This window comes from Equus caballus, chromosome 10, assembly GCF_041296265.1.
Source record: "Equus caballus isolate H_3958 breed thoroughbred chromosome 10, TB-T2T, whole genome shotgun sequence".
NCBI lineage: Eukaryota > Metazoa > Chordata > Mammalia > Perissodactyla > Equidae > Equus > Equus caballus.
This window is the reverse complement of record NC_091693.1, coordinates 9,256,179-9,277,818: the sequence shown is the minus strand read 5'-3', so window position 1 is coordinate 9,277,818 and position 21,640 is coordinate 9,256,179. Positions and strand designations below refer to the sequence as shown.

The following is a 21,640-nucleotide window of genomic DNA, read 5'->3' as shown; positions in this document are numbered from 1 at the left end:
GCAAATGAGGTCAGCCAGACGCCTCTGCGTTTGAGGAACAACAGAACCCATGCAAGTCCCAACCCACGCCAGCCCTGCAGACGGGAGACCCTGTCTCGCAGCCGCCTTGTAAAGGGAGCAGGATGCTGGCTTTCGCCTAAATAGGGCAGGGAGCGGAACGCATCTGTCTGGTCACACCCTCCCTGGCCTGTCACCCCAGAGCCGGAGAAGGGAGCCTGCACACTCTGACTTCGCTTCAGCGGGTCCCTACCTGCAGATCCAGGGGCGGCTTTCCGGCCTCTTGGGCACACATTTTGGGACAGTCACCTGACAGGCGAGCGGGCTCATCGTGTGCACACATGCGGGTGTGAGCGTGTGTGCAGAGCAAGGAGAGGAGGCCTGCAGGGAGCTCGCCGGGGGGGGGGTTACCTCAGCTGGACTCGCTGCTGCAGGGCTGGGAGCGGGTGTGGCTGGGCCGTGGCTCCGAGCAGAGGTGGAGCTGGCCCTGGAAGAGGCGCCAGAGGTCGGGGGACCGGGGTGTGCGTGGGGGTGGCCAAGCCCTTGGCTGCAGAGTCCAGGCCTGCCCACACTGTCCCCCGCCAAGTTCGGAGCAGAAGGACCCAGGAAGCGGGGAGGGAGCACTGCATTCAGAGCCGCGGAGCAGGATGGAGACGGCAAAGTGGGTTGAGCTCTGCTTTGCCGCTTTCTATCTGTACAACTCTGCACAGGGGGCTGGGCCACGCCAGCCTCGGTTTTCTCATCTGTGAAGTGGGGATCACATCAGCCCTGTGAGGTCACGTGTGTAAACTCTTGGTGTCCCCTCACTTCCTGCCCTCCTCCTGGCTCCCTTGGCTCTAGCCACACAATCAAGGGCTGCTATCCTCACCTCGGGCCTTTGTGATGGCTCCCCACTCCCCCAGGCCTTCCCTGACCACGCGTCCATTGTCAGGCCGGGCTCTTTATCTTCCTCATGCCCTGTGACTCTAGAGCGCCCCCTGCGGGCCCAATGCAGACCTACGTGGTGACAAGTCTCCTCTCCAACCTCGCAACCACCTTCGGGGAAAGCATCTGTCATCTTTCCCATTTTACAAATGAAGGAACCGAGGCACAGAGTGGGGAGGCCACCTGCCCAGGGACACAGTTAAAAAGAGGAAGAGCCAGATTCAAACCCAGACCACCTCACCTAGGAGCCGCTTTCTCACCACGCTCAGCCGCCTCCCGCTTCTGCAGCAGGAAATCACCTTATCTGCTTCCTTGTTTACTGTTTGTCTCCCCCAATCCATCCATTAGCTCCCGGGGGCCAAGGCCTTCACCGTCCTCTGTGCGGCTGTGTTCCAGCACTCGGAACCTGTCTCCAGTCACCTCTGGAGGTTGCTAGGGTAGCCATTTATTCTTCTAAACACTGCCTTTATCCTGCCTTCTCTGCATCAATGACGTCTCAGAGTCACCGAGAGTTACTGAAAGAAAGCTCATTTTGGAAGAATTCCAGCCAACCAACGAAGGAGGACAGACAGAACTGAGAGCATCGCTCATCTGTGGCCCGCAATGAAATACCGGATCTAGCAGTGGTCACGAATGGCCGCTGACAGCCGGGGGGCCGTGTGTGATGATGGAGCGGGCCGTGTGTGATGATGGAGCGGGCCGTGTGTGACGATGGAGCGGGCCGTGTGTGACGATGGAGCGGGCCGCCATCACCTGCACCCTCTGTCTGCCCTTAGTCTCCCTCACAGAGGGAGAACCAGACACGTGGTGCCTCCTGACGGACACACCCGGGAAGTGTTGTTGCCAGAAGGACTTCAGCCAGAATCAGATCAAGCTCCCACATGGAACTCCAGTTTACGGGAAGTATGCGTGCTGGAGGAACCGGTTCGGGGACACCACGGGGATGCAAACAGCTAAACCCAGAAGTGGGAAACTCTCAAGGACAAGGGACCTGGCTTCTTCCCAAAATAAACGGCAAGGAAAAAAAAAGAGGGAGGGGAAACTAAGAGATTAAAAGGAGCCTGAAGAGACCCATCAACCAGATGCAATGGGAGGAGCCTGGTTAACAAACAATCTCTCTGCTACAACAGAAAGCTAAAGAGAGGAGTGGGTGACACTGACTTAGCAATAATTTTAAAAAGGTCCTGAGTGGGGAGCGATAGGTTCCAAGGCTGGGATTGCTTTAAACGATCCCAGGTGGGGAGACGTGGAGATAAAACACAATAAACTGGCCCCGTGCTGGTAACTGTCGGGACAGGGGGCTCCGTGTACTGTGAATGTTTGCAAGGTTCCATTTGAGAGATGAAGCAAAACGAAAGAAACAAACCCTCCACTGACTTCCCACTATGCTGGAATAATAAACCCAAGCTCATCACCGTGTCCATATGCTCCCCCCATGTCTGCCCCGTCCCCTCTCCCAGCTCTCACCCCTGCTCACTCTGTTCCAGCCACACCACCTCCCTGTGCCGCAGGGATGTGCCCCACACACATGCGCCTCAGAGACTGTGATGGCTGGCTCCTGTCTGGGACCCATTGGCCTGGAAAACCACATGGCCGCCTCCGCCTGGGAGCCCTCACTGACCACCCATAAGGGGCTCTCCCGCCACACGACAGGCCCTTTTCTCTAACCCGCTCTAATTTTCTCCACCCCGCTCTAATTTTCTCCTGAGACCTCATCGCTGCCTGGTCCCACATCATTTATCTATTTAATTATTGCCCATCCCTCCCTTTAGAACACAAATCCCAAGGGAGCAGGCACTTTGTCACTGCTGTGTCCCCAGCACTTCCAAGCGGAGCTTGAACATGGCACGGGCTCCATAAACGTGAGCTGAATGAATGAATGAAGTGCAGTGCGCCCTCGGGCAGGTGACTTTTACTGGGGTGTGCGTCATCTAGAAGATTCAGACTAACAAGGGCGCCCACCCCATGAGGCTGTTGTGGTTACACAGGATAACCTGCATACGGAGAGCACAAGCCAGAACTGGCCTGTGTAAGTGTTCCATGGACGTCGACCCCCAGCCCCGTTACCATCACCACTGTCTGCAGGGTGAGAAAGGCCCTCGAGTGCCAGCTGAGTCGGGGCGGCCTCATGCCAGCACTCTGGGAGCAGCGAACCCCACCCGGCTCCCAGCTGCAGGGGACCCCCTTACCTGCGGGGCGTGCCGTCGTCAAACGGCGGGATGATGACCACCTTGACGGTGACCGAGGTGCGCAGCAGGTCGATCATCTGGTCGTGGGTCAGCGTGACCACGGCCACCTTGCAGATCTCCACCAGCCGGCTGCCTTGCCGGAGGCCAGCCTGCCAGGCAAACCCGTAGTCCTCCACCTCGGCCACCGTCCCGTCGTACTTCACGTGGAAGCCCAGCTGCCCGAGCCCGTTCCGCCTCAGGGTCATGTCCACCGTCTCCCAGCCGTTGGTCATCACCTGCGGGCAACAGGCGGGATCCAGCCTCAGAGGCTGTTCCGGGTCAGCTCTTTTGCAAGACCCCCAGCCAGATTCCCTCCTCTGAGGCCAAAGACCCTGCTGACCCCCACCTGGGGGTGCCAGCGTACAGGAGCACAAACAGCCTCCCAGTCCCAGCGGGGACTCCTGACTCTGGGGGATGTGGAAATGCAGCTACATGGCTCACTAACCCGAAGAGGCCACGCTCTCCAAATGCCCCCGCCTCCATCCTGCCCCGGGGACAGCGGGGTTGCACTCTCGGTCCGCTCGTGGCTGGTGGGCTCAGGGACCTTTTTGGCCAAGGGGTGGTGAGAGGAACTGGTGCGTCCTCTGGGCCGGGGCACTTAACTGCCAGTCTGAGACCCTCCGGAGCCTCTCCCCTCTGCCACAGCCACTGGGACTAGTCCAGATAGTGGCGGTCTGGCCAGCTGGGGTCCCGGAGTTAGAACAACGTGGAGCAGAGGCCCCAGCTGAACCTAAGATGGATGTGTAGTGTGGGCAAGAGATAAACCTTTGTTGCTAAAGCCACTAATACGTATCCTGACTGACAGAATGTTTAACCAAAGAAAGCCGAGAAACAACAGACCAGCGAGCCTGGGATCTTTTCTAGGCTGGGGGCTCGCGCTGTATTCTTTACTTCATGACATCATCTTTAGAGGCACAAAACTCACTCCCGATCTCCCAACCTGGAGCCGACCAGACACATGGGGTCTTGCCTCCAATTTATTCCTTGCTTCACAGGTGTAAGGTTTTCCTCTGGATAACGTACTACCATAGATACGAGGACCTGCCAAACACAAGCACCAGTGCTTCAGCATGCCCTTAGGGACGCCTCCTCATCTTAGGATAGAACGATCACCTTAAGAAGCTATGGCTCTTACAGAAGTTGCGTCACGCTCTGCCTGTCCTTTCCTAGAACCGTATCAAGGAAAGAAAACACGTGATGACGGTTCGCATTCCCCGTGAGAAGCCATCCATCCCTGGCTAGAAAGGCTGTTTCACGTGCCTATCAGAGCGGGGGCTTTCACACTTTACTGACCACCACCCACAGTAAGAAGGAATTCTATGTCACAAGCCATGCTATGCATTCACACATTTACACACACAGCCATACACACAAAATGGTCCACGCATTCCGGATCGATGCCATTCCTGAGCGGGCAGAAGGGAATGAGAGTTTGGATGGGAAGGGCTTACCTGAAGATGTGGTCCCATCTGTGTGGTCCCTGATCTGGATGGGGAGAATCTGGGGGGACGCGTAAGCCGGGAACCACGTCCCCCAAAACAGCACTTACACTTACCCTTACTCACTGGATGTACTCTGACACTTTTATTCTTTCCCATCCAACCCTTGAAAACTGCCAATTGAGACCCAGTAATTGATTTCATAGCACCATTTATTTATATGACAATAAGGAATTATTGTTAATTCTTTATGTACGATAATGCCAAAAGTTATTCTTTTAAGAGTCTGCATGTTTTGGAGCTAAATGTTGAAATGCTCACAGATGAAATGATAGGATGTGTAGGATCTGTTGCAAAGTAAACGGGAGGGAAGGGAAGAGACAGGACTGGCCACGGGCTGAGCTGCGGAAGCTGGCGATGGGGTTAGGAGTCCGTGACGCAAGTCCCTCTTCTTCGTGTATGTTGGGAATTTTCCATAAATAAAAATTCAAAAAACTGGTTTGAACGAGAAGCCTACTATTTAGTGCCTCGAAAGAGAAAGTTGTGACTGGCTTTGTCCTAGCCCATTTCCTCTGCTTTGGGAGTCACAATTCTTTGAAGCAGTCACCCTTGTGTGCAAAGAATTTGCTGTGGGCTACAGAGAAAAGTGCTGTGTGTCCCTGCCTGTGACTGAGGAGGCCACACAGCCCTGGGCGTCCGGGCTGTCCTGACGGGGAGGGCCTGACCTTCCAGAGGCCCGGCCAGCTCAGACACTGCCACGGCAGGGGCCGTCGACTGCCTTCCGTTCTCCATCTCCCCTCCTTCCTTTTAGGAGTAAGATCCCCCCACACACTGCAAATCAGAGTTTTGATGGGCACAGGGTCACCTAGTTGGGGACGACATTTCTCAGCTTCCCTCACAGCTGGGTGTGGACACAAGACTTGGTTTTGGCCCACAGGATACGGGCAGAAGCGATGGAAGCTTTACTTCATGTTCTTAAAAATGACACGGCTTGCCCTCCTCGCTCACGCTTTCTCCCTCCCCACAGACGGGAAGATGGATGTGGAGTGACTCCGCTCTGACCACGCAGACAAGCACGACATCGAAGCGAAAGCAGGAGCACAAGACAGAAAGGACAGGAGTCCCTGGGCTTCCCCGCCAGCCCCGACCAGGCGCAGCGCCACCTCCCAGAAGAACCTCCCATCCTCCTTCAGATCTGGGATTCTCAGGCTCTCTCTGAGGAGCCTGGTCTGTGACGGCGCACTACACCTGCTCTGCGTCATCTTAAACAGGGGACAGCGAGCTGGCGGGTTAACTCCTTGGCTGCTCTGTCTCTCAGCGTCCTGGAACCTCTGTCCCCTTCGCTCTGGTAACAAACTAAAGGAAGCACCACCCGAAGAGGAGAACCATTCTCGATGTTTACGAGGTCCCAGAACGGCCCCGGCACAGGGAGCACCTTCTGAGCCCAAACACACAAGCCAGGCCAAAGGAACCTCGGCCGCGTCATGTGGCCACACAGGCCCAGGTCCCCTTTTCAAAGCTCATTTTCCTGGGGACTGATCTTAGTGTGCCGGGCACGGGTCAGGCCCTTTATAAGCTCAATTAGGCTAACATCTCACTTAGGAGGTAGGTTCCACTAATCTGCCTATTTCACAGCTGCGGAAACTGGGGTGCTGACCGCCGTCCGAGGCCACAGAGCAGATCCGACTCCTGAGCTCGTGCCTTCAGCCACTGTGCGCCCTGCTGCTCCCCCTGCCGTTTATGCTTTTATTTACTTCCCCCTCATTCTTCAGGACGATTCTTATGGATCGTTCTAGTCTCAGTTTATAAGTCATTTCCTTGGGGAGGGCCCCCAGCCGCTTGGTGGGGAATGTCAGTGGGACGTGGGCTGGAGGACATGGCCAAATGGTGCACTCAGGCCCCCTCTAAAGCGGGCACCCAGCACTCAGCTTCAGCTGACCGTGGCGCGTGCAGACCCAGGCCCAGCAGAGCCCAATCCCCAGCTTTTCAAGACAGGCCAGAATGCAAGATTCCCGTGAAACCCCCTGAATGCTGCTTTCGGAACTAATTAGATGTGTCTGGGGCTGCATCCCACCCACCAGTCTGAGACTATCCCCCCATGACAGGTTCCCCTGGCCTCCGACGCTCCCCTTTGTGACCTGCTGGCACCTGTAATTCCTTGTTCAACATCTGCCTTAGATGGGAGCCCCAGGAGGGCAGGCCCAGGCCACCGTGGTCACTGCTTCGTCCCAGCACTGCCCAGCCCAGGCCAGGCACATCATAAAACTTCACAAATGCAAGGTGCCTGAGTCCCCATTCTGCTGGGGGAGGGCGTGGACTCCTCGCCCTGGAGGCCTCCACAAGGGGAGAGACTCGCTGTTAGGAATCGTTTAAGAAGATGGTCTCTGTCACCACTCCCAGCCTCCTGGCTCCTCGGCGGGCCCTGGGGCACTGAGACTGAGGAGGCTGTGGGGATGTGCTCTACAAGCCCCGCGCCAACAGTAGGCAGAGGGCAGGCGTGGGATGGAGTGGCACAGGGAAGATGTGGGTAAAACGTCCTCTGGCCCGGTGCCTGGCATGGTCACTGCTCAAGGAATGCAAGCTGCTGTCAGGATTTGGGGAGGAAGAACGCCCTCATGTCTAAGAACCCAGGCACTGAACCCACTCTGGGCCCTGGGCAAGTCGCTTTGCCCCTCTGGGCCTCAGTTTCCTTATCTGTGAAGTGGGGATGAAAATGGTATCTCCCTCTCTTGATTTTTGCAAGGAAGGAATGCAAGGTCGTGCAAGATGCTGGGCAGGGCCTGCCAGTCAACCTCTGTAACTGTTCCTTCTCGCAGCAGGTGGGCACACACTCTGTACACGGTCACTGAGCGTCTACTGTGTGCCAGGTGCTGGCCCGGGTGCTGGGGACATGGTGGGGGTCCATGAATATAGGAATACATGTCAGAGAGTGGGAGGTGCCACGGAGAACATGAAAGCAGGGAAAGGGGGGGTTAGATTCCCAGGGCCAAGTCGGGGAGGAAGGTTTGCAATTTTAGGTAACAAGGTCTCACTGACAAGGTGACGTGTGACTAAAGGCCTGTAGGAGAGGAGGGAATGAGCCATGTAGGGGTCAGAGAAAGCGTTCCAGGGAGAGGGCACAGACAGTGCAAAGGCCCTGAGGCTGGATGCCTGCCGAGCACAGTCGGGAAACAGAAAGGTCTGAGTGCCCAGAGCAGAGACCGAGTGATGGGGAGACGAGGTCAGCATGGAGCCAGATCACACAGGGCCTCGCGGGCCACCGTAAGAACCACTGCTCTCACCTAGGGGGAGCTGAGGGTTTGAGCAGAGCAGTGACGTGATCAATTCCTCTGACTACCTTACTGAGAACAGAGCACAGGGAAGCGGAGGTGGGGGCGAGGGAGACCAGCGAGGTGGCTACTGGCCAGTCCAGGGGAGGCCGGGGGTGGCCACAGAAGGGGAGAAGTGGCTGCAGTCTGCCTGGTGAAGGAGCTGATGGGGTGGGTGTGGGTGTGGGAGAAAGAGATAGGCGAGGCTGAGGCCAAGGCTTCTGACCTCAACAAACGCAGTGACAGACTGTCCGTTACTGAGACAGGGACTGAGAGGTGGGGGAGGAAAACCAGGAGTCTGCCCCTGGACATCTCAAGGTTCAGGGGTTTATAGACACCTGACGGGAGATGCCAAGTAAAGAAAACAGTTAGCTACTTGCCACAAGTTTGGCGAGAAACAGGTTTTGGAATCAGAAAACCTTGGATTCAGACCCCAGTCGGCCACCTACTGGCTGTACGACCTACTGTGAGTATCTATACCACTCTGTGCCTCAGTTTCCCCATCTGTCAGGCGGGGATAAGAACAATATCTACCGTCCGGGCGGGGCGGAGGAGTGTGAGATCGTGCATGTAAAATGCTCATTAGCACAGTCAGGGCTCCACAAACTCATTCAACTAACCCACTAATCAGCATTTACTGAACATCTCTGATGAGCCGGCCCTGATCTACGCATACGAGATCAGCAAGCAAACAAAATGGAGGCGGCCCTGGTTCACAGACCTCACACCCCAAGGGGAGCTCTCAACAGGCACTGTGGTTACCAATGGCTGCACATGAATTCTGCAGCCACGGAGGCCGAGAGCAGGGCTTTACAATCCAGCCTGAGCCAACTGAGAGAGCACAAAGGCCCGGAAGGGCGAGCACGGCTGGTAGACAGGGTGGTGCCGGGAGGCCGCAGCCCAAGTCAGGCAAGCTCATCTGGGCCACATAACTCATCCCATCCTTAAAACTTTCATGTGATGTAGGATGACTATGGTTCCCATTTTTCAGATGGGGAAACTGAGCCACACAGCAGTTACGAGCTCAGGTCAAGGTCACACAGCTGGGAAGTGGCAGTGCTGGGACTTGAAGCCAGGCCCGCTGACTCTAGAGGACGTGTTCTTAACGCCCATGTTGCACTGCCCTCTCTATTTTGCATGTGCGACATGCTGTTCTGTTAAACCCACTGCGAGCCCATCGCTGACACAGCCCTCCTTCTCAGAGCTCAGGTGTGGCCTGAGTACTTCTGAGCACAACCTCCTAGCTTCAAGTGGCCAATGGACTGAGCCCGAGCTGTCCACCAGGAGCTTAGGGTAAGATTTTCATCCAGACTGTGAGTCCTTGTCTTTTAATAGACGTTAAGCCGTTCATGTTTATTGTGATTACTGATGTGGCGTTATTCCTGCCACAGAATTTTGTGTTTGTTTTGTTTCCTTTACCACACTTTCTTATATTCCCCCCACCTCCCTACTTACGCTCCATCCTTTAATGGCCTGGAAGCTTTCTCATTCTATTTCAATTCTTCTAGAAAGGACCTTTACATTTTTAACATAAGCTTAACCGTATTTCCTATCAACATCTAGAGTGAACAAATACGCCGTTGTCCTCCCACCAGGACGGCATGGAGAGCTTTGGACCCCTGGCCGAAACCTTCCCCACAAGGAACCCAGGCCGCAGGGCCCACGAGACCCCTGGTGTGTTTAAGTGACAATTCTGGTTCTCTTGGGGCCGATCAGTGCCCTGGCCGGACTGACTGGGCGAGGGCAGGCATTTCAGCCGTTCGAGACCTCTGCCAATCGCAGAACCACTGCCCCTTGCTGAGCTCCCTCCCTTACCTTCAGTCTCTGCACGATTTCCCTTATGTCCTCCACAGAGCCCTCTGCAGCCTGGACGAAGATGTGGTCCCCTCGCCCATAGAAGATTTTGAGCGTCGAGGAGTCTGGGGTCCAGCCAATGACATCCCCGCAGTAGCAGTTGAACACCACCTCCTTGGTGCGAAGGTCCAGGAGCACCACAAACTCGTTGGAAATTCCCAGAATGCAGTCGATCTCCACCCCCTGGGCGTAGTCCTGAGCTGCCACCCTCCAGGCGATGGCCCCTGCACTGTGTTGCTCGGCGCCCGCCCGGGCCTTGGTCTTCTCCTTCTTCTTGGAGGTCAGGGAGATGAGGTTGAACTTGCCAGTGGAGTCGATGGGTGTGTTGGAGACACAGTTCTCAGCCAGGTCCTTGAGGTACTCCTGGCGCGTCCTGGTGGCCATGGTGTGGAACTTGTCGGACTTGTGCGCGGCGTTCTCGGCATTAATCACCTTGGCCAGCAAGAAGTCTCTGAAGACGTCAGACTTGCGGAATGTGGTTCCACTGGGGATGGGGGGGCCGAAGGGAGGAGCGTCTTTGGATCGGGTCACAGCCATACTGGGGAGGGAGAAATCATTTAGACGACAGAAAGAAAGACGCCTGAGATTCCCTTTAGAAAGAAAATACACGATCAGAAATAGGAGCTTCCAGTTTAAGAATGAAGTCCACACCTAATTAGTAAGTTGCTGGCTAACTAGATGGAAAACTTCAGAAAGTCTTGGGGCACAAACATGCATTTTCACCTCCTATACAGAGGCTATCAGAACATCCACTGATATTCAAAGAATAATTCTAGCACCGTTCAACTTCAGCTACCCCCCTTATACGTACCTACAGACGGTGTGGTACGTTAGATTATAGTTGGGCAAAAATTCCCCGCTTCCTCTCCGCCTTCACGGACAGGCCCATTAATCCTGGGCGTGGGCAAGTGACCCGAGTTGGCCACTGGCTTTCAAGTGTGTGTGGGGCCTACTGGTCCCAGAAGGATGACGGACACCCGGGGCAGACCTGGACCCAAAGCCAGCCAGCCCCCACTGGACCTGCCAGTTTTCTGTGAGCCAGAAAGAAATGCTCGTGTTTGTGAGCCGCTGCATTGGGGTGGTGTGTGAAGCAGTGTGACCGCAGGAACACCTGACTGACACGCTGCCAGCTGTCACACGGTCCCAGCGACACCTCCCACCTCCTGTTTCCTCCCTGTGCTGCAACCCCACAGTGCGCAGGGCTGGGGCAGGGAGAAGCAGAGGAGAGGCAGGCAGGCCCCTCGTCCCCAGAGGCTTCCAGACGGCAGCACCCTGAGCTGGGAATCGGGAGAAGATCCGCTAATAAGTCAAGTTCGGAGATTTGACGAAGATCTTGGATGTGACGTTCTAATGACCAAATCGAGTGGAGAGTCAGGGCCTACAAGGCAGAGATTTCTAAAATAGAGCGAAAAGCTCACGGCAGCTGCCAGTGCTCACCCCGGGGCCGTGGCGGGGGCAGATGAGCTGCTGAAAGGCGGTTCAAGGGGCCGCGGAGACTCCCTGAGCTCTGCTGCTCACACGGCGCCGATTAAAAATGGTTAAGAGCCGTAAACGAGCAGCGGCAAGCTCGCCGAGCTGCTCCTTCTAGAGCACTGTCCTCACCCTAACACCTGCTCTTGTGAGTATGGCTGGGACAGACGTCTACTGCTTCTCCTCCTACCTGAAAACAGTGTTTTAAACAAGATTCCTGCGGAAAACATATTCCATGAAACCCACACACTGTGTCAGGCTCATTCAGGTCCTGACTCCCCACTTGACAAGGGGGCCGGGCAAGCTCCCCGCCCTGTCCGCCAGCATTTCCAGGACGCCCTCTCCTGGGGGCCCTGGGGATGCAGCGGTCCCTGCCCTCCCGAGCTTCTCATCTGGAAGGAGACATACTAAACACACTCACAAACGAACTCAGAAACACCAAGAAAGTGAACGGGGCACGTGAGAACAGAAGGACCGGATCTGACGGGGAGTCCAGGGGGGCCTCCTGAGGAGGTGGCAATGAAGCTGGGATGTGCGGCTGAGGAGGAGCCGGAGGAAGAGCCGAGGGGAGGGCGCCGCAGGCCGTGGGCACAGCACATGCGAGGCCTGCTGGGAAAGAGCACACAGGAGGCCAGGGTCAAAGAGCCCAGACAGCAAGGAGGGGGAGGCTGGTGAGGTGGCCAGGGGCCGGGCAGGCCAGGCCACGTGGGGCCCTCATGGTTAGTTGGCACTTTTCATCCTGCGCAGGAGAGCAAGTGACTGTCTAACCATCTGGGCCGCTGTTCACCGCCTGCGCCCCCAGATCCAGTCTCTGGCCTTCTCTGCCTGACTCAGGGTCCAGAGGTGGGTCTCTACGGGCGAGGTCACCTTCGCCTGGGTACCCACGCCCTCTGGCTTCCAGCTGAGTTCAGCCAAGATGTGGCGCTGGCAGGCGATGGAGGGGGAGAGGGAGAGGATGGGGTACTTCTTTCTCTGCTGGGCTGGGATAGTGGCACTGCCTGCGCCTACTACTCACTCTGTCCCTTCCTCTCAGTCAGTGCTCCTGTCAGGTGGGCCCCCTCCCAGAGCCACCTCTCTCTAGCTTCCAGAAACTTCTCCCATCCCTCTTCAACTTCCTCAAGCTGAGGGGGTGGGGCAACGGCTCCCTGCTGTTGCTGGTTCCCAGATGCCTCGCTTCTTGTATGGGTTCCCTTAACCTAGCCATGCCTCTGTTAGTCAGTCCACTAGCTCCCTTCGGGTAAAGTTGTAAGGGAGGCACCTGCTCCCTGCTGGGTTCCTGAGGGACGCAGGTGCTGGCACAGAGTGACGACCAGATTGACGTCTGCAAAGACCCCCATGGCTGTCCATGAAGAAAGGACTGGAAGGGACCAGAGCATGTGCAGGAGGCCACGGAGGGAGCTCCTGCGGACCCAGGCGGATGAGGCCAGTGCCTCACTCTCCACCTCCACTTGCCACTGTCCATGACCTTTGCTGTGTGCCTGGAGTGCCGCATGGGCGGGTGCCACCCTGGGCTCGGCTGGTGCCCCAGCACGAGCACAGGTGCTCAGTGTGGGTTAAGGAATGACTTAAATTTGAACAGACAGACCAAGAAGGAATAGATTTCTACCACCGTGCAGCGGCTGTAGGTTTGACGGAAAAGGCATTCCCCAGCAGAAAGGTTCTCCAAAGGCCCCACACACCAGACAGGTTTTACTCCGAGGGAACCCTCGTGGGAGCGGCCTGGCCCCGGGCAGGACGATGCATGGGATGGCCTTGCTGGCGCCTTTAATGAACCGGGCCTTCAGACTGTGCTTTACAGACGTGAATGGCTCGGCCACGTCTTCACTCAGCACGTGGCTGCTTATAGTGACAGATTTTGGCTTTTCCCATAGTCCTGATTCATGATTTTAAGAACCAGGAAACTGCAAGCTGCTGAGGCTTTCTGGGCAATCAGAACAGCTGGTCCCTGGCGTCCCAGCAGGAGGGACTGGCTTTTCCTAGCCCACGGGCCACAGGGAGGCTGGTGCTGTGCAGACACAGCACACGTGAAACAAGAAAGGATGGCAACTTGCTACAAACCAAGAGATGGTGGGACCACCAGGTCGCCCGGTCACTGAGGCTCAGGAAGCATTTCTAGAATACTCACAATGACGTACCCAACTATTATTTCGATTAAACGATGTTTGGGCCAGGCATCTGTCCAGCCAGCAGAAATGTCTTTGGGCCCACTATGGCAAGCACCGTGCCAGGACAGACACACAAAGGTGAACAGGACATGGAGTTACCTTCCAGGGAGGCAAGAGCCACATAAATCAGTCTTTTTCACAGTGTGACGAGTGCTGGGACAGAAACGTGCTTGGGGACACAGGGGAGGCAGGGTAAGGTCTGTCCAGAGAGCAGCTGCCTGTGGGGAACGACGGGAGGGGAAGGGAAGGGAGCGGGAGGGCACAGCCTCTGCTGTATGCGTAACATTTTCTTTCTTTAAAAATGAAGAGAGAGCTGAAGCAAGCGTGGCAAAATGTTAACGTCTGTTAGATCTGGTACTGGGCACGGGGGTGTCTGTTATATTATTTTCTGTACTTTTCAGAATGTTTAAAATATTACAAAAAATATATTAAGTTACATTGTAAAAAACAAGGAAGCTTTGCACATCAGAAAATAGCAATTACCGTGGAGACCCGGGAAAGGCTGGCCTGGAAAGGTGGGAGGTCAGCCGCAGGCTCCTGGGATGGCCTGGGGGGAGCGTGGGAAGGGGGTGAGGGCCCACCCCCTACCTCTGATGTGCTACGAGTGTGTGTGTGTGTGTGCCCGCGCGCGCACGTGTATGTGTGTGAGCCCTGACCGCATACATTCTGAGTCACGTGATCCGGGGAATTGCTAACTCCATCCTCCCTCACCAGGGCCATCTCTCAGCTGCTGGGAACTGCTGGATGGCCATCTGAGTGACCGCAGGCCCACACACAGCTTGGAGGTGCAGGTGCTTACAGCTATGCTGAGTGTCCCGGGAAGAATCGGGTAGGGGCCCTGCCACAGTGTCCTGGCTCCCAGGAGCCACCCGGGCCACATCTAGCACAGCGGTTCTTAACAGCAAGCGCTGCACACTGGAACCTCCTCCGTTCTCTCACACACCCGGCCAAGAGAAGGAACTGGGAGGTTCTGGCAATTCCACCAAGAACACCAGTGCGCCTATGCATACCCTTTGACCCAGGAACTCTGTTTTCAGGCATTTACCTATCCCAGCTGTACACTTGGACATGTGCACAATGAGAATATAAACAAGGGTATTCGTGGCAGGATGGACTGTAACAGTGGGAAACAGGAAACAACCCAAAGGCCCATCGACAGGGATGGGGAAAAATCCTCGTGCATCCATAGGATGGGATGTTTGCAGTCAGGAGCAACAGAAAAGCACTTTATGTACTGGTTTGGGATGATCTGAAGGACTGCTGTGTGAAAAAATACAGGACGCAGAACAGTGCATGTGACATGCCACCATCTGTAATAAGAAGCTGGAAAAGAAATGCTCCTAAGTATTTGCTTATGTGTGTAAAACATCAGGACGCACGAGCAGCTGCTCACAGGGGTTGTCTTGGTGGGGGCGACTGGGCGGGTGGGGTCAGAGGTGCGAGGGAGACTTCGATCTTGTCACCTTTCTGTCTCACCGTTTGTCTCTCCCCAGCCTGTTCCCCAGAGGCTGCAGGGCCACTCCCAGGACAGGGCTGCCCTCCGCCCGGCCTGGGTGAGTGATGGGCTGTTTCTCAAGGACCACAGCTCTATCCTCACCCCACACACAGAGTGCTTCCCATGGGGCCTTGGGGGCCGGCCACCCTGCGGGTGAGAACTGGGGCTTGGGGAGGATGCGGAATGGCTCTGAGGCCTGTGCCACTTGCTGATCTGTGAACCGAAACCCTCAGCTTACTCCCGGCGGGGCCCTGCCCGCCCGGCCCCCACCCTCCCTGCTCCCAATTTCCCCGTGGGCTGTCACTCACTCCCGTGCCTCTCAGCCTGTGCGCCCGCTGCGCAGGCGTGGCCGGGGTTTTGCTCTGGGATGGGCACCCGAGCCCCAAGCAGGTCAATGAGCCCCCATTCTGAGGCTCTTTCTCCTGGGAAAGGAAAGCTCTCTTCCTGCTGGATTAGCAGCTGGAAGGATGTTAAGCTCAGAGCCACCAGCACACGAAGCATCGGGCTGGAAAGCGGAGCAGATCCAGCCTGGACCCGTCATGTGGGAGAGCTCGTATGCACACAACCGCCTCTTTGTCCTCAGCCAGCTTGAGGCAGGTTTTCTGTCACTTGCAACCAATAGACATCAGGCAAATCCAAACCCCTGATGGTCTCCTCATCAGACCTGGGGTGACAGGCCCCCTTCTGGCTGAGAGCCACTCTCTCGGAAGGTGGGGGAATGTGTGTTCACAGCTCCCCCACCGAGCACAAATGGGGGACTCGGCGGGCGGTCTGGGCCAGGCCTGCTCCCGGCCTCGCTCTCTGCCTGTGGCCTATTTCTGTGATCTCCTGGGGGGCCCTGTGGAGGCGCGTACCTGTAGCAGACGTTATCCGTGCAGGGGTTGTGGGCTCGGACGATGATGAAGACGTGCTGGAAGTGGGAGCGGATGTTCCTGGGGGTGAACGGCAGCGCGCCGGGCTCCTGGAAGATGATGGTCACGATGTCGTTCCCTATGTGCCTCTTCCTCAGCAGCTGGTAAACGGGACACGGCGGGCGGGGGGGGGAGGGGGGGGCGAAAAGCATGAGGTCGACTCCAGGGTCCCGCCTGGACCATCACAGCAGCCTCCTCACTGTCTCCCGGTCCCCAGCCTGCCCCACAGCCTGGCCCCCATGGACCCCTGCATCAGGTCACGTCCCTCTGGCTCAGAGTAAAGCATGAAGTCCCCACGTGGCCCAGGGAGCACCCCTGCCCCGATCTGCCCCGTCACCTCTCCCCCACCTCCGTCCATGCTCCCCCTCGCTCATTCTGCTCCAGCCACGCTGTCTCCTGCTGTTTCTCAAACACATCAGAAACGTTTCCTCCTCAAGGCCCCTGCGTGGCTGTCCCCTCTGCCTGGAACATTCATCCAGCAGAGCCCCACACGGCTCCCTCTCCCCCGCCTCAGGTGGTGGCCGCACTGTCACCCTCCCACGGAGGCCTTCGCTGTCTTACCCAGCCTCACCTCTCAAGACCCCATCTCTGCTTTCCTGCCCCTGTCACTCAATGTTTATCGACACCTCGCACACAGCGGCTTTGCTCTCTTCCTCCTGTTTCTCGTCTGTCTCCTCCTGCTAAAGTGTCAGCCCCATGACAACAGGACTTCACCTGTGCTGTTCACTGTCCACTGCTGTACCCTCAGTGCCCGGGGTAGCGACTCGTATACAGTGGGTGTTCAATAAGAACCTCCTGGAGGAGAGCATGGGCTGGCAGGCTTCGATCTGCTCGAGGCCACGCGCACAGACAATGAAGGCAGAGTGAGACTGGAGACCTCGGGCAGGGCCGACCCCAGGCCACCGGCCCCTCCTCAGACACCCGGGAAGGAATGGCCAGGGCAGCTGTGGCTTCACACTGGCCTCCAGGAGCCTCGTCCTCTCTCCCTGCTCGTCACCATCTCGGGGCAGACTCTGTGACTTTCGCCTGCGACGGTGGATTCATGGTGTTTACTTGTCTGCTGAAATCACATTGCTCTTATTTACACACACTCAGCCTTCACAGAACTGTCAGGAATCCCCATTGGTCAGGCGAGGTCCACAGACGGGAGTCCCACGTGGCTCCACGTGAGGTGGCCCACAGCGTGAAATCCAGACACACGGAGCAGCACAGCTCACGCTACTGAACCGTTAGTTCTTTATGTGTGTTGGAAACCGGATTAAATTAAATTGCTAGATCTAGTACCCATTTCCTGGGGCCTGGCCTGCACTGCGTAATTTATACCCACATCTTAAAGTCCACCTCACTTATGTTCACAGCAACCCCTGAGGCATTAACGCATCCTACTCCTTTCCGCTGATGAGTAAACAGGCTCATGGCGGTTCTATGACTTGTCCTGGGTCACACAGTCATGGGCGGAAAGACCAGGATTTGAATCCACTTCCGCTTGACTCTCCAACCCAAGCTCTTCTCCAGCGCGCCTGCCGAATACCCAGGACCAGGCACTGCTTGCTTCCTGGGCCCCTCCTGGTGCCAGGCCCTGCCTGACGCTCAGCTTTCACGCACAAGCGCAGGGACCGTTCCCAATGACCCCAAGACACGGATGCTCTCATTCCATCCATTCTACAGAGCGGGACCCCGAGGCTCAGAGCGGACAGTCACCCAGTAGGAAGTGGCAAAGAACAAACCCGAACCCAGGTCTCACTGAGACCAGCGCTCCCACAGCATGCTAGTAGGTTAACCTGAGGAATCACTGACATTTGACTGTCTTTGGCCTATAAAATCTGCATCACCTGTACCAATGGAAAAAATAAACACTTCCCAACTCATCAAAGTCTGCAGAGTTTCTGTTCATCAGAAGCTGGAAAGAGTGGTCCCCGGACTGGGTCTGCCTGATGCATCCAGGCGCAGCCTCTGGGCAGCCCACCAGGTCCGCTTCCTCCTCCTCCTTCAGCATCCACGTCCAGCCCCTTTGGGAAAGCCCCTCCCTGATCTCTGTCGCCTTCCAGGTTGAGCTGACCCCACTCACTCTCTCGAAGGGCGGGCCTGTGCTCTAGGTTTGCCCAACCAGCCCACTCCATCCCTGCCCAGGCCCAGGGACTGGCAAGCAAATGGTCCAACAAGATTCAGCCCTGAAACATTTCTGGGACCCCTGGAAGGCAGAGCTCTCTTTCCCCTGGGGTGGCCACCCCAGTGGGATGTGAGCTGGGGGCTGCTAGGGGGCATCTCTGCCACTTAACTTAGGAAAACCTGTGAATAAGGCCACTATGAAAAAAAGCAGAGGTGAGAAATGGAAAGGATTCCTAATACTGTTTGAGCCCCTGGATCCAGCCATACCTAAAGCCAGCCATCTCCTAGCACTTGAGAGTTACATAACCTAGTAAACCCCAATTTTTGCTCGTGCTAGTTTGGTTTGTTTCTGTCACTTGTGGTTGAAATAATGTTGACTGATTTACTCTTGTTTTTCATAGGACCTGGGGGGGGGACTCGAGAGACCCTTGAGGGGAACTGGGGTAGCTAGAGGCAAGCAGGGTGGCCAAGCAACAACTAGAAAAAAACTGACATCAAGTGACACCTGGCCTAGTCTCCAACCCCCAGGTGACACGACCGTGCTGTAGAGGGCCGCCAAGGCCAGGCAGGCGGCCAGCCAACAGCGTGGGGAGGGAGGGGTCTGGGTTCGGGCTGTGCATCAGCTGGGCGTCACCTGGGCCCCGGCCCTGGGCCCCACTGACCTGCTGCCTGTTGTTGGGGGTGTAGGGAAGCAGGGTGGAGACGTGGAACATGATCTCGTAGTCCTGGTATGTCGTGTAGAGGGAGTGGGTTCCCGTGGAGTCGGCTGAAACAGAAACACCAGTGAGCACCACGTCCCCAAACCTCTGCGCTTCCGCCACGTCCCACAGACCATCTGCACCCGTTTGTAAGGACGTTTGCACTTAACTCCACTCCCTAAGATTAAATAAACTTACATAAAAAGGAGATGTTACATTATACACCCACCGGACCGGGAAAAATTCAAGTGTGACAGTACCGAGGGCTGGTGAGGACGGGCAGCAACTGCGGCCCTTGACGCGGCCGGTCAGGTGTGCAAACTGGTACAACCACTTTGGAAACCTTTTTAGCAAGAACTATTGAACCTAAAGCTAGGCTTAATGATGGCCGGGCACCACTTCTCCTCGGAGCAGAGCCTAGAGAAATCGTACACGAGTCCCCGGGATACGGGTACGAGTGGCTTCAAGTATCAGTTAGAAGAATGGATAGACAAACCAGTATGTTCATATTGTGGAAAATTACACGGCCATGAAGAAGAATGAGTCATGGCCGCCACATAAATGACTTCCGCAAACAGACCCAAATTCTTAATCTTTAGACTTAAAGGCTTCGCACGATAGGGCCCCTACCTGCCTCCCTCACTTCATCCTCCATGTTAGTTCCCTGGACAACAGCCTTCAGACCTCAGGGCCTTTGCATGTGCTGTTTCTTTTGCCTGGAATGTTTTTCCCACTTCCTGTTTGATTCTAACTCGTCCCTCTCACATCACATGCCACGTCCTCAAGGAACCCTTCCCAGCCCCGACACGATGTCAGGCTCTCCACACAGGCTTGCATTATCTTGAGCTGCTCCTCTCGGCCCAGGGAGGAGGGCTGGGTTTTTGCTGAACGCATGTGTGAACCCTAACCCACGCTGCAGGTAACTCCAGGGGTCGTGCTCAGCCTGGAAGCCTGCCCTTTGGCTTTGGGGCGTTCAGGTCCACCAGCTTGATTTAACTGGAGGGGCTGCAGACACAGCAGGAAACAGCCCCAGGAGTCCCTGCTCTCGTGGGCTTATGTTCTAAGCGAGAGGCTGTGACGAGGGAGGGCGCTGAAGCCACGGGTGGCCAGCGCCAGAGCCAGGCCCGAACCAGGTGACCTCTGGTGGCTGCGAGCCCAGGGCACCCTGTCTGTTGGCTAGGGAGACAGGCCGGGAGCAGGGTCCTCTGGAAACCCATTCCCACAAGGGCCACATGGCAGCAGCTGGTGTTCATCAGAGCACTGATTCTCAGGAAAGCGCTGTGCTGGGCATCTGGTCCTCACAGTGGCCAGGGAGGGGGCCAGACAACAGCATCACTTTGTGGGGGATGCTGAGCCTCCGAGGTAGACATCGGCCTGGAAGGGGGATGCTAAGTCTCCTGTCCCTTTGCCTGAGCGTACTGCCCTTAGCGATGAGGAAACAGTGTCACCACGGAACCACAGCGCTGGCGCTCACACCTGCTGAGAGGCCGCCGCCCAGCAGTGCCCCACAGCTGGCAGACCTGGTGCCCGCAGAGCGAGGGCTCAGTACGTCAGGGTCCACACTGTGCTCCTGAGGTCAGTGCAGCGATCACCCTCACTTTACAAACGGAGAAACTGAGGCAGAGAGCAGCAAAGCCACCTGCCCAAGACCATAAAACCTGCAGCTGGCACAATGGGAAGGTTCCTCCTCCTCCTGCCTCCTTCAGCAGAGGCAGTGATGGTGAGGACAAGAGCCAGAGGCACCTGGCTCGACACTTGATTCACCTCTCTAAGCTTGGCCTCCTCATCTGCGCCTCCATTTTCCAGATGAGGGAACTAGGCTTGGCGAGGAAAGGCGAAGAGCGAGTGATCAAGCCAGGGTCCCATCTCGGGGCTTTCCGACTCGGCCTGAGCAACCAGCCCACCCCATGGGCAATGGGCAGCCCTCTCCCAGGAGCCATGATGCCAGCACACAACGTCACTGAGCCACCCCCCAGAACTGCTCATCATGAAACAGTTCAAGCCTCTGTATCATATATAAATATATTTATGGATGTGTATGGGCTAGGCGCAGATGGAGGAGAGAAAATAGGCGCAAGAAATGTCAACCATCTAAGACATGCAGACGACACCACCTCACTGGCAGAAGGCGGCGATGACTTCAAACGACTTCTGACGAAAGCGACAGAAGAAAGAGCCGAAGCAGAAGTGCATCAGAACATCAAGAAGAAAAAACCACGACCACAGGAGAAACACTTGACTTTAACGGAGACAGTGAAGACGCCGAAATTCTTAAACATCTTGTTTACCTTGGTTCAGTCATTAATTTAAACAGAACCTGCAGCCAAGAAATCAAGAGAAGCCTGAGACTCGAAGGGCAGCGACGCAAGAATTAGGAAAGCCATCGAGCGAGGAAGTGTCGCGGGAGACCAAGGCCCCGGTTAGCCACACCTCGTATTCCTGACGACCCTGCAGAGGCGTGAGAGCCGGGCAGAGGAGGAGGCTGGCGGGCAGTAACGGATGCATCTGATATGCGGTGGTGGAGGAGAGCTCTGCGGAGAACTCTGGACAGCCAGAAAGATGAACGGGGCGTCCCAGAGCAAACTAAGCCTGAACGACCACTGGAGGCAACAGTGGGCCGTCCTGCTTCGGGCACATCGTGAGAAGGCGGACTCTTTGGAAAAGACAAGAAGGCCGGGGAAAGCAGGAGGCAGCAGGAAAAGAGGAAGAGCAAATATGAGACGGACGGAGTCCATACGGGAAGCCACGGAACGAGTCTACAGGGGCAGAGCGGGGCTATGAGGACGGGCTGCTGTGGCCATCACTCATTCACAGCGTCGCCAGGAGCCGGAGCTGACCTGATGGCATGTCAAACACACGTGCGTGCACACGTATGTCCAGGGAATGCTCTGATGAACGTGCTTCTCCACCACCCGCCTGAAGAAACAGACCAGCACCAACACTCTAACGTGAGCACACTGTCCATTAAATCCACCGTCTCCCCGAGAGGCGGCCCCCGTCCCGAACACGGCTCTGTCACTGCCTTGTCTTTCTTTAGGGTTT

General features: G+C 56.3%; 1 protein-coding gene across 4 annotated transcripts in view; it reads right to left on the bottom strand.

Annotated features, from left to right (window-relative positions):
* The window catches only part of SIPA1L3 (signal induced proliferation associated 1 like 3), a 93,033-nt gene that overhangs the window by 57,070 nt on the left and 14,323 nt on the right, over positions 1–21,640 (bottom strand). For all 4 annotated transcript variants that reach the window (XM_023649620.2, XM_023649624.2, XM_023649625.2 and 1 more), the window contains exons 5-8: positions 18,563–18,666; positions 15,735–15,892; positions 9,712–10,288; positions 3,111–3,385 (exon numbers count right to left, since the gene is read on the bottom strand). In XM_023649620.2, coding sequence (XP_023505388.2) covers positions 3,111–3,385; positions 9,712–10,288; positions 15,735–15,892; positions 18,563–18,666 — 1,114 coding nt within the window. The remainder of the gene's footprint in view (positions 1–3,110; positions 3,386–9,711; positions 10,289–15,734; positions 15,893–18,562; positions 18,667–21,640) is intronic.